Genomic DNA, 12451 nt, shown 5'->3' with positions numbered 1-12451 from the left:
TTACCGCACATAGAAATAACATAACATTGACGAAGCATAAAAATGAACATGTACTTTATAGAATAAATGCACAAAAATACATACACCACATTACATATTCCTTACAAAAAATGAAACCAACATCTCACAAAACTTAATAACAAAATTTTTGCTGACAAGAGTTTTACTTCATATACCACTTCCCCTTTTCCATCTGTGTCACGTGACATAAGTAGGTGTCATTGCACTAAATGCTACAAAATATACTCAATATAAGTTAAGATTACATTTACTGTTTAAATTAAGGTCAACTAGAAAATTTTATTTTTTGCGAAATATTTTGTAGATGTGGTGATAACATATAATACACTCGATTACTTTTTCCTTCATTACCTGCATACTGGGTTTATATATCTCAGTTGATTCGATACGCAAGAGTTGATGCTCTATACTTTCTAATACGAGGTAAATTATTGAAAAAAAAATTGATGAAACAAGAATATCAGCAGTCTCGTTTATAGTCATCATCTCGTAAGATCTATGATAGACACAATGACCTTTTAGCAAATAAAATTTTTCACTGAGTTAAACGCTGACTGACGTTTTTCATACTAATTATTAGTTCATTATTTATACACTGAATCGACGACAAATTCTGTGTTGGAGGTCCGTAGTTGTTCATCTCCTATATTATATTTTTTTGAATGAATTTTTTATCTTTTATACTGTTTGTTATCCCCTTATGTTTCATTAAATCTATTCTTTATTTTAAAGTAGAAGAAATATTCGAAAAAGCCCCCTTATGCCATAACAAATAAATGCAGTAAATGTCTTCTAAAAAAAAAACAAAAATCAAATTTCGATCCATTCATTATAATTTTTGTGATCAGTAGTAGTACAAGTGCACACCAGGAAAAACGCCAGTGTGACACGATTTTTTAAGGATTATGGAAGATAATTAATAAAATTCAAGGCGAGTAAGAGATATTGTTTTTTTTTCATAAAATATACTAGTTGTCTTACATTACATTATAATGAGCGACAAAAGATAAAAGATACAATTTATTATTTACTATCTGTGACAACCCTTTTGCAATATCAAATTCTCCATACTTTTTTTTTTTTGGTGTGACAAGACACCATCTGAACTGGCGGAATTCTATTTTGGTTAAAATATTCTATTAATAGATCATTCAAAGTTTGAGGCATTTCATCGTCGGATACCCACGGGCGATCTCATCTTCATATCAGCACCAGTATTTAATATTTAATTTGAATGCACGTGCTATTTAACCTGTTGTTTAATAGAGTCGAGATATAAAAAAGAGTTGATCATAGTTTACGTTTCTTATGTATGTTTTGCAAAGTGGGAAACTTTTACGTAGTTAACATACGGATTCACTCATCGGTGTATCTTGCAGTTCAAGAAAGGTACTCATATATAATTTGAAACAAAATTCATGAGTTCACGGGCGTCAAGATAATTAGATACAATAGAAAACAAATTAAGCAAACGTATTCTTAAAATTTAAAATAAATCCATCTTCCTAATTGGAAGTCTGAAAACGATAGATTTGCATATTTTACGGCTATTTTAGGCGTGTTTTAATAATTTTCTTAGTACTTAGCTTAATAGGAAAAAATATTTAGGTAAGAACTCATTTACTATGACATTGATAGATGTTTATGATTCACAAAATATATGGAGAAAACGAACAGTATACAAGATCAAAAGTCCATCAAAAATACAAAATAAGAGCAGAGCAAAACCGGACCTCCAAAACAGCAGAGGTGAGATATGGTGCCATGAAGGAATGAGCATCCCCTGCTGACCAGTCAAATCCGCCCTGTGCTCCTTGTAATGGCAAGGGCTTCGGGAAATCTGACAGCACAATAAATCGATTTATTTTCATTTAAAATTGAATTGAAATAGACAAAATACACACGTCGTTTTGAAACATTTACTTTAAAAAATACATACAGTATACTAGTATATACACAACAAGCTAATTCAGAGAATTCGTGTCCCCCCGCTTAGGGAAAAAGTAAACCATGCGTAGCTCGGAGAGAGGGAGAGAGGAGTCGGATCCCCGTGACTGAATTTGTAGAATTATTTAATGTATACATGTTAACTTGAGCAAATAAAATATGCCGATATGGATATAAAAAGAAGATGGTGAACAAGGCGGGCATAATGCCTATAGCGTCAGATATTGAGAAGTCGTATTAGATATGTGAATTGATTTTTTAAATAACTTCTAATTATTGAAAATTTTGAAATTATGAGAAAAAAAAAACTTTTCTGAGGGAGAAAGAATTTCGTAAAAAATTTTCTTTCATATAATTATTAGATGGTATTCGTGGGATTCGAACCCTAGCAATAAAAAATCCGATGTATCAATACCATACTGCTTTGAGACTAACACGTTAACCACTATGCTACACCGCTCATGGTGATTCTAGGCATTTAAATTATGTTTGTGATATGACACTAGACTTAATGGACTTGAAGTATTTCTTGTAAAGCTGCGAATGTTGTGTTATAAAAGTGTACTTTTATAGTGGGTCTTCGCTCCATGTTTAAACCAAAAAATGTGTATTTTATTGCACACTTTTTGGATCATCTTTCAAAAAAAATGGAGAGAAGAACAACCCATATTGAAAAATGTTGTTTAAGTATGAGAAAATGATCGTTTTTGTTCTTTTTAGTGTGTGTAAGCATTTTCATAGGCAAATATTTTCAGTCTTTGTGTGCTTTTTGTAAATTGTAGAGATTTTACATAAAGTATACTTCAATATTAGATGAAATATCAAGTAAAATTTGGATTCAATTAAGATTAAAATTTTCACTTCTTATCTGTCGCACTATAGGCATTCTGCCCGCCTTATTCACCCATCTTCTTTGAATGCTTATTCTTTATTATCTGTATAGAAGATTCTTTTTATTTGGAATTTTTATCACACTGTAATGACGATTTTATGAGTATGTACAAGCCAGAACTCATAAATTTATCATTTCATATGATGAATACTATCATTTAGTAAAAAAGTTTTCGGAAAAAAAAGAAAATGGATTGTCCGGGATTTGAACCCGGTACCTCTCACATGTGAAGCGAGAGACATACTAGTACACCACGGAACCGATTTGAACAGGCGAAAATTATAAGCAAATACATATATATATTCACGTTCGATATTGTCAAAATTTTACACAATGCATGGTGTCTAATTTGACCTTTCTTAAACAGTTGTTATAGATGTAATAAGAGTATAAAGTCCTCTGAGAACCTGTTTAATACATAATAACTCTTCTCATGCCCTTGTGCTAAAAATAGCGACATGTAATACATGTACAATAAATACTAATAAAACAAACGAGGCGGAACACTTTGAGAGGGTTGAGAGAGGCCCTAGGGAGTTTTGGTATAAAATTACATTGCAAAAGCTCAAAATCTTCTTAAAATATCGCCTGGAAAGGATAGTGTTACACACAGACAGAATATATAAATTTACCACCTTGAACTTTGACCTTTTGAGCTCAAAATCATTAGGAGATTTCCTTAAGTCACAGGGAGTTTTTAGGTAAAATTTCATTGCAAAAGCTCAAAGGGTTCTCGAGATATCGCGAGGAAACGAAAGTGTTATAATAGACAGAATTTGCGAATTTATGACCTTGACCTTAGACCTTTTGACCTCAAAATCAAGTGGGTTCTACCTTAGTCCATAGGGAGTTGCTATGCAAAATTTCATTGCAAAAGCTTAAAGGGTTCTCGAGATATCGTGTGGAAACGAAAGCGTTACAGACAGAAAGACGGACAGACGGGCGGACAGATCCAAATTAATATCCCCCACTTTACAAGCAGGGGACAATATGCGTTGTATTTAGGAACGTGTTCTCAAAGTAGTGAAACAGCCTAGTTTATGTGTTTATTCATGGGGAGTGCAGTTCAGTGGTCTATTATTCCGAAAATTTTAGATTGCATTCCCATTCTGCATGCAAAATGCTTCTTCGATACTTTTTATCATTATTGAATATTTTCAAAACTTCATCTCTTCATATTCTTGTTGTTTTTCTTCAATACGCAACTCATCGAAGTCACATCTGTAGAAAAAAGAAATAAACAACGATTTCCGTCAGGCAACGATTTTTGAATGAAATTTATTTGTCAATCTCAAAAAAGCAATTAATACATTTATTTATTTACCTGCTTTATTCTACTAAAAACAGAACTGAGAACAGAATCATTATACATGTTCTTCATTACTATGATAGAATTTAATTATTATCTTTTTCAATGTTTTGTTTTTCATTGATACCTAGAGATATAAATAGATGAATATATATAGTAATATGATTTTTTGTCTAGCACACAGACTGTTTTCTACCACACAGAAAATATGCTTTAGAATGTTATAAAGTAATAATTTTAATATTATACAAGTATTGTAGCTTACATTTTTGATTCACTTTCGTATTTTAATGTATCTTCTTCCTTCAAAATTTCGCTGTTAAAACCTTCATTTTCAAAACTACCATCTGCAAATTAAATGATATGTCATATCCTAAAAATGTAAGATTGGTATCGTTCATTTTGTGGAAACGGGTATATCAATTAAAAAATATCTATGTTATTTAGGTTTAAAAATACATAAAAAGATAAAGATAAAATAGGCTAAAATCATTACAAATCTATTACCATCTCTCTTGCAGAATGGCACCACAAGATATAGAAATATGTTTATTTTTCATTTTTAATGCACATTTTCGTAAATGTTTATGCATTTCCCGCCAAAATACACAGGGTTCAAGCTTATCTATCTCACACATTAAAACATTATCTCACACATTAAAATCAAATACTTCTTGTGCATTTAAAAGGTAATATTAAGATCTATTGTTTACAAAGTGAAAGTTATCTAAAACTTTGCAAAATTTCATCAGAATTGAAAACAAAAAAATGAAAAAAGTCAGAAATTGGCAACCTCTTTTGGCCTCCTCTCACCTTTTGAATAGAAATTATTGCTGGTTTTTAAACAAACTGAATTAAAATATTCAATTTTTTTCCCGTGTTCTTACGCCAAATAAGGAATTTTGTTACCATACCTCGTCCTTTGACCAATCAAATGAAAATTAGAAAAAAGAATGAAAGATTTGTAATTAAAGAGAAGAAAACCTTTTCCATGCTTGTCACTCTTTCTGAATGGTTCTTTGCCATGTCGTACATATCTTGGCTGAGATACACTGCGGAAAATAATGTTTCAAGTTACATGTACTTGTACTGTACATAATAAAACTATAATCAATTGAAAAATGTTTTTTTTTATTTTTAAAATATTCATCAACTTTGAGTACAAGATCAATTTAAAGTGAAATTTAAACCAAAAAACCTGACATATATAAATAATTGAATTGCAAGGTATAATTATGTTCAAGAAATTTGATTAAGAAATTCCTCATCAATAAATCAGCAAATTGTTTTGTTTGTTTTTAAAAAAAAAAAAAAACAAACAAACATATAACTGCACAATTATATTTGCATTTATCTACACAACTCTTTTGTAAATGACATAAAAAATTAACCTTTTTGAGGTCATTACTTGTGAGGATCCTGCAAAACAAAATAACGATTAAAACTGCATGCACACGAAGACCATGTAAAAAACTATGCTAGTTATCAAAATTATTTTCTAAATTGTTCATTTTTCAAAATAATACATATTGTTAAAATTATGAAGCTTTCTCAATATCTTCTGAAATCAAAATCTATAGAAAATTATTACCGGATGTACTTTTATGTTTATCTTCTGTCACTTCATATTCATATTTGCTTCTGAAATTGATTTACAATTTTTGAAAAAGTCTTATTGTATATTCTGTATTCACAATAATTAATAAATTTCATGTATTTAATTTGTATAAAAAAAAAATCACAAAATTAATGTTATACACACCTCTGAATATTGAAAACAAATCCTATAAAAAGTGTAAAAAAAATTCCAGATTATTTGATATATATTTAATTTACCATACTTAAGTTTGATGACATTATTTGCAAAGACTTATGAAAGCCATTAAAGGTGTTGAAGAGAAAAGATGACGAACCACATATCGTCAGTCCTCCTCTTCTGAACGTAATAATGACCAGCACCACTACTGTAACTAGAACTAAGCACAGCAAAACGGATAAAGCTGCTGTAGAGACAAAATATGTGTTGAGGTCGGATGTTGCAGTTTGTTGAGCTTTAAAAGTAAAATTTTGTTTATATATCACATAAAGAGCAAAAATGCACAAATGCACAACAATAAGAAAAAGGATTACAACATCGTATACCACAAACTTTGTAATGAATCTAAACCAAACGACAGGTATATTAGTAAACAGGTACTCTTTTTTTTACTTATATTTAATAACTCCTTTTTCAATAAAGTACAACTCTGTATTAAGGCACGTGTAAGAAGAAATAACTATTAATTAAAATATTTTTATTTGATCAAGTCTCAAAATAATGCATGCATTACCATTTATTACTAATGAGAGGCTTGTAAAACTTGATCCTGAACCACATGGGCTTGAGGATGACAGAGGAATTTCACAGAGAAAGTGCAGAACCTTGTCGTACTTCGTTACGTGATAAGTAATTCTACTAAACACTATATATTCTCCACTTTTGCTTGCTGATGACGTCATTCCCTCTTCCTGTGTAGCAACTTTGATCCACTTTGCAGTGTCTGTCTTTCTAACACACCAGTTGATTGCCTTCATAAAACAATAAGTAAAAGAATGTAAAAGCTTTAATAAAATCAAAAGCCAGCGATTTTTTTTGTAAAGAAAATACATAATGACAATAAATCTATTTCATTCATTTATTGTTCTTCATCATAAAAATGCTAGGAAAAAAGAACCAAATTAAGTAGTGTACATGTAAGTTCCCAAGAAAACACGATGAAAATATAATCTGTTCCCTAATTAGATTATAATTAATTATGTATAATTTATTTTTTATTTAATTTACCAGTGCATCAGATGTAAATGAGGATGCGCTACATGTGAGATAAAATGTTCTACCAAGTCCATGTGTTAGGACATTTTGTTCATCTATAACTCCATTTCCGTCGAACATCAGAATAGGAGATACCTTCCATCGGCCTTCTGTTTCAAATCAATGAAGATTACAAAATCAAAAAGAAACGAATCAAATTTTTTTCACAATTAAATTACCTTTCATAGTTTTGCACAATTAATTATGAAAAAACTAACTGCAAAGCAAATAAGCTCAAAAGATCATTCTTTTTTTGTGTGAAATTCATTTTGAGTTTCAAATGAAACTTTTAATATCATTGTATCATTACTTTATTAAATTTTTGTCAATAGCTTGCTTTCGAAATTGTACTATAAATTATAATAATTACCGTCTGTTTTGATGTTTGTATTTAATATAATTGTCGAGTTTGCACTTCCATTTCCACATTTTTTCCTACGTATGTTGTATCCGGATTCGCACATAATTTCCAGATGTGCATCACTTTCCATGATATGGTAAAATATTTCCGATTTCTGCACATTTGTGCAACCATCCTTGCTGCTCCATACCAAACCGGAGTTTGGGGGATTTTGTAAAGGTATTTCATCAAATGTTCCTAATTTTTTCTTGCACCACCTTATATACTTGGAAAATAAAAGCAAATTTTCAAATTATTATGAATTACAAGAAAAAATTATTTCATTTCTATCAGTCCTTCAATTAAACAATAGCTTGTTGAACTATTGATTCGTTTTGATTTTAATACATGTTATCTGAATTGTAATAATGTAAGGATTGATTTATTGATTGTATAATGTTAAACGTCCCTCTCGATAATTTTTCACTTATTTGGAGACGTCACTGTATGCCGGTGAATTTTAAGGGCTTCAAATTTTGACTTTTACCTGGCACTGACTTAGGACCATTGAGCAGTGAGGGATCTTTATCGTGCCAACGCATACCGCTGACACGGGGCCTCGGTTTTTTAAAGGTATTATCCGAAGGACCCGCAACTTTCACTTCAAAATGCTGAGATCATGACGAAGGAACAGTTGCTACCCATTTTTATCGACTGGGTCAGTCGCGGCCGAGATACAAACTCACGACCTCCCGATCACGTGGCGAGCGCTCTACCAACTGAGGTACCGGAACGGTCGCATTAGAGACCAGCGTTTAGTGTTTAGCATCAAGACATTTCTTTTTCATTACAGAATATACACATTTCACCTACCTCGCTAGGTATGCCATTAACACTCTCAACTTCTCCTTCACACTGCAGGTGGACCACATCTCCGGGTCTGAAAGGATCTTTACCACCCGTTTGTATTTCACCACTGCTTTTAATAATGTTTGGAGTTTGCATTTCTGAAGGAATCTGACCTATAATATGATAGTACACATTTGTACTTGTAATTATAGTAACAAAAACGTAAAGAACAAAAATCAAAGTTGACCATAGATCGTACAATTAACCTCCATTTAATTAAGTAATACATACCATGCTTTTGAAAGAAGTTTCTTTTAACCGTGTTACCGAGCCTTACCTTATCTCAAAGACTATGGAGTTTAACAAACCCTAAGTTGCACGGCATGAGAATTTCAATATCATTCTAATAAAATGATATGGCTGTCCAGAAGCAAAGTTTAATGCCATAATAAAAATTTATCACTTCTCATTGTGACCCGATTCTTGCTTTTAAAAAATTGTAGCGTGACCAGATTTTAGTTCACACAACATGGGATTCTAGAAATAAGGTTAAGAATATATGGCCTAAATTTCTGAAAAAGATCATCCATTCGTTCACCCATTCTCCTTGTCAACATCGCAAAAAACCTGGAAAAATCCGGAGATAAATCAGTGTGTCAAAAATGGCCTAGCAAGTTGTGAAAAACTTTCTGCAGGAGAATTTTACTTCATGATAGATTATATTTGCTGACATTATCGATCATTGTATCGACCAACTTTCGAAATGGAGACTTTTCAAAAAATTGTTGCTATTCTTGAAAAATTAACTTCATTTGAATTTACTGTATACAGGGAAATTTTTGCCTTCGTTTTATTTTCGCCCCTTTCGCCCTCTTTACAAGTGGTCGAATTTAAAATGGGGCGAATTCAAAGAACACAGTATTAATTCTTAAACATAACTGTGTTTGGGAGAAAATAAAATGGGCAAAATTTATTCATAAGTGTAAAAGGGCGAAAATAACACGGGGCGAAAATAACCCTGTATACAGTATACTTTTGATGAATTTTTCCAAAGTCAATTATCTAAATGAGCCAGTTCCGGTTTAATGTTTTAATGGATGAAATACGTTGAAAAACAATATTGCAGGCTCAATAAAATGTAAAGCAAATACAAAACACTGTTGTAAGGATACAAATACATGTATTGACTGAATTGATGACAGATATTTCCGTTAATTCCCAATCATGACAAAAAGCACACGGCAGGTGTAACGGGTCAGCAGGGGATGCTCATTCCTCCTTGACACCTGATCCCACCTCTGATGATTTGGAGGTTCATGTTTACTCTGCTCCTATTTCGTATTGTTTAATCGACTTTTGATCTTTAATAATGTGTGTTATTTTTATGTGTTTCATTTCTTATACTCTGCACATTATATTTCAAAAATTATTTAGTGCTTGCAAACTCACCTTTTGTTGACACAAAACTTTTCTCGCTGCTTTTAAAAGTCTGACTTCCGTTGGAAACTTTACATCTGAAGATCGAGTAGAGGTCCGGATCTACCGTACAACTGCTCAATCCAAAGGATACAAATATCCTGATACCACACCTAAATCCACGATAACAACCGTAGAATGATGATATTGAATAATTTTGTCGATCCGGATCCTGCACAAGGAGATAGGATCCTGTAGTGTTAGTCTTTGCAATTACCTTCCAGTCACTGTTTTTAGTTTTCCGGATTTCCATAAACATTTCAGGAATTATCCTGTCTGTATTCATGTTGTAATAACAATATATGCTAACACTATTTCCTCGCATGGTAGTCGGCGGGTAGGCAGACATGCCCCATCGCCCTGTACCCAATACTGTAAACATACAACATTTGGCGGTGTATTCTATTTTTAGCAATTCTGGCTAAAAGCGGTATATGCTAAATTAATTACATCGTTAAATATCATGTATATTATACGTTTACATCTAGCAAATCAAAATTGCGCTAAATTAAAAGCACGCTAATTTGCTGAAAAATAAATATATGACCAATATCGTGCACGGCACATTCAAAACATCTACAGCATATGATCAATAAATATTCAATCTTTAGTATAAAAAAGTATTAACTTTTATAAACTGTAAAATGAATGGGTTACCTTGACAAACTGGAAAGATGATGATAAACAAAATCAAAGTATACATAGCTACCACCTGGAAATAAAATTCTATGAGATGTCAATCGGCAAAACGTTTTATAGAAAAGACTTTTTGCGACGTTTGTTGACCTGAGATTTAAATTGGAGCGGTACAGGTAACAACCCGTAACAGGGAAGATATGCTTCGGTAGGTTAATATCTTTCTGCAATAACTATGCAAAGTATATACGTGAATCAGCAATTCAACAGAGATTTAAATACATTCAGTAAACAAACTTAAAATGCAGAATAAGTCATAGTGTATTCACAACAATATACATATAATATGTTGTCTTTCCACATCAATAAATAAAACTTACTTAAAAAAATATTTGAAAACAAAAAGGGTATTTAAATAAAATAAGCTCCAGTGTGTCGTTAAGGTTTTCTTTTTTTTCTTTAATTCTTAAAGTCTCGTGTATTGTTTTGATTAATTAATTAATTTTTTTTTTAGAAAAAAATACATAAATAAATAAAAGAAAGAAAAAAAGCTATGTTTGATCTACATGCCCTAATGTGGACATGTGGGTAACATCTATATATATAAAATATCTGCAATACTTTCCAAAAAAATATCATCAAATAGCATGTAAAATATTGTAAAACTCATTCTTTTCAGACTTTTAGAATGTACATATTTATGTCTAGTGCTCGATGTATAATTGGTATTGTCATTATCGCTGTTAATATACCACTTAAAGCATAACAAACATTTACACATTGCTCCTCGTATGAGTTAATGTAGCTTTGTTACTGTAACTTTTAAAAGATCTTAACGTTGGATGACATCAAATCATGTCAATTTGTTAATTCTGCACTTATTTTGAGCACTTTATCAATTTCGTCATCTCTGTTTGCGTTATTAGAACAGCTGGTCAGCATTGCCTTCTGATTTTCTTTCTGTTTACATCGTTAACATTGTCGACATCGCAATTTTAGACGACGATATCGTGAAGACATCGTGTTAACAATGCCTCCCGTTTTCATGGTCACATCGTTTATACTATCGGCATCGCTATGACTAACAGACTAAGTAGATATCTTTTCAACATTGTATATCCTATTCTTTTGTTTACATTGTTGATATTGCAATATTGTTGGACGATATCAAGTCAACCTCGTCGACATTGCATTCTGTGAGGTTCTTAACATCGTTCACATGGTCAGGTTTGTAGTGTTTGAGGATATTAACTCAGGATCAATCAACATTGTTTACATTGCAATATTAACTATACAATGAAAATTATATTATTAAAGACGATATACACTCAGCATTGTCTTATTGCGATGTCAACAGAGCGAATGAAAATAATGTAGACGACGTAAGCAAAATATCGTGTCAATATTGTCGATATTGCATTGTTGACAATGACAATATAGAAATAATAACCTTAAAATACATGTCGTGTTAAAACTATCTAACTTTCAATGTCGGCAATATAGAAATTACAAAGTAAACTGAACATGCATGACCTTTAGATTATATTGGTGTTTCGATATCTGATACAGAAACTAATTCATGTACATGTATAATACTGTAATATGCTATTATTCTCTACATAAAAGAAGTATATTCTTAAGCTTTAAGGAGCAGAAAATTTATCTATATTAGAATTAGTGTTAAAGCCTCGGAAAAATATTTTCACATACAAGAGACATTAACATAACCAATTAACTCTTATCTACCTTAAGGAGCTGAATATATATATTTGCTATGCATTTTATTGTATATGTGGTTCTAACCCCAGGTTTTTACATCACATGCTTACATAATGACACAATTATCCAAATTTTTAAGTGTATAAAATAAAAAAATTGCATTTTTAAAAATTTCATCAATTATCTCCATGTCCATCATTTACCTATTCGTATTACAACTCTTGCCATCAGAAGGGAATATTTCCAAGTCAAAAGAAGCAAACTTTTATTACAAATAACGCCTGTAACCTTGAATCGGCACAGTTCGTGATCCCAAGACAGGGATCCATTGTTTTAAATGAACAATTCCAAAAAAGTTTAATAAATGTAAACGTTTTTCTTCAAGGTAGGGGGGAGGGGTGTCCATCCAAG

General features: G+C 31.5%; 1 protein-coding gene across 5 annotated transcripts; it reads right to left on the bottom strand.

The window, feature by feature from the left end:
- Window positions 1-2636: 2636 nt before the first annotated feature.
- LOC134261171 (uncharacterized) lies at window positions 2637-10429 on the bottom strand. 5 transcript variants are annotated; one of them, XM_062743623.1, is made up of 13 exons: window positions 10343-10429; window positions 9659-10057; window positions 8234-8382; window positions 7391-7646; window positions 6994-7130; window positions 6500-6737; window positions 6083-6220; window positions 5932-5953; window positions 5761-5810; window positions 5561-5588; window positions 5154-5221; window positions 4435-4516; window positions 2637-4081 (listed from the first exon to the last, which is right to left on the bottom strand). In XM_062743623.1, the coding sequence occupies exons 1-13, from the start codon at window positions 10386-10388 to the stop codon at window positions 4018-4020; spliced, it is 1677 nt and encodes a 558-aa protein (XP_062599607.1). In that variant the 5' UTR covers window positions 10389-10429; the 3' UTR covers window positions 2637-4017. The 5 variants fall into 5 exon arrangements, with proteins under 5 accessions (XP_062599607.1, XP_062599614.1, XP_062599621.1 ...); XM_062743630.1 differs by having other exon boundaries at window positions 6994-7127; XM_062743637.1 differs by having other exon boundaries at window positions 4024-4081; window positions 4435-4542.
- Between the last annotated feature and the right edge of the window lie 2022 nt (window positions 10430-12451).

The sequence above is a fragment of the Saccostrea cucullata genome, unplaced genomic scaffold (genome assembly GCF_032062105.1).
Source record: "Saccostrea cucullata isolate Sc308-1 unplaced genomic scaffold, CSIRO_AGI_Scuc_v1 ctg356, whole genome shotgun sequence".
Lineage (NCBI taxonomy): Eukaryota > Metazoa > Mollusca > Bivalvia > Ostreida > Ostreidae > Saccostrea > Saccostrea cuccullata.
This window is presented reverse-complemented; position numbering and strand designations above follow the sequence as displayed.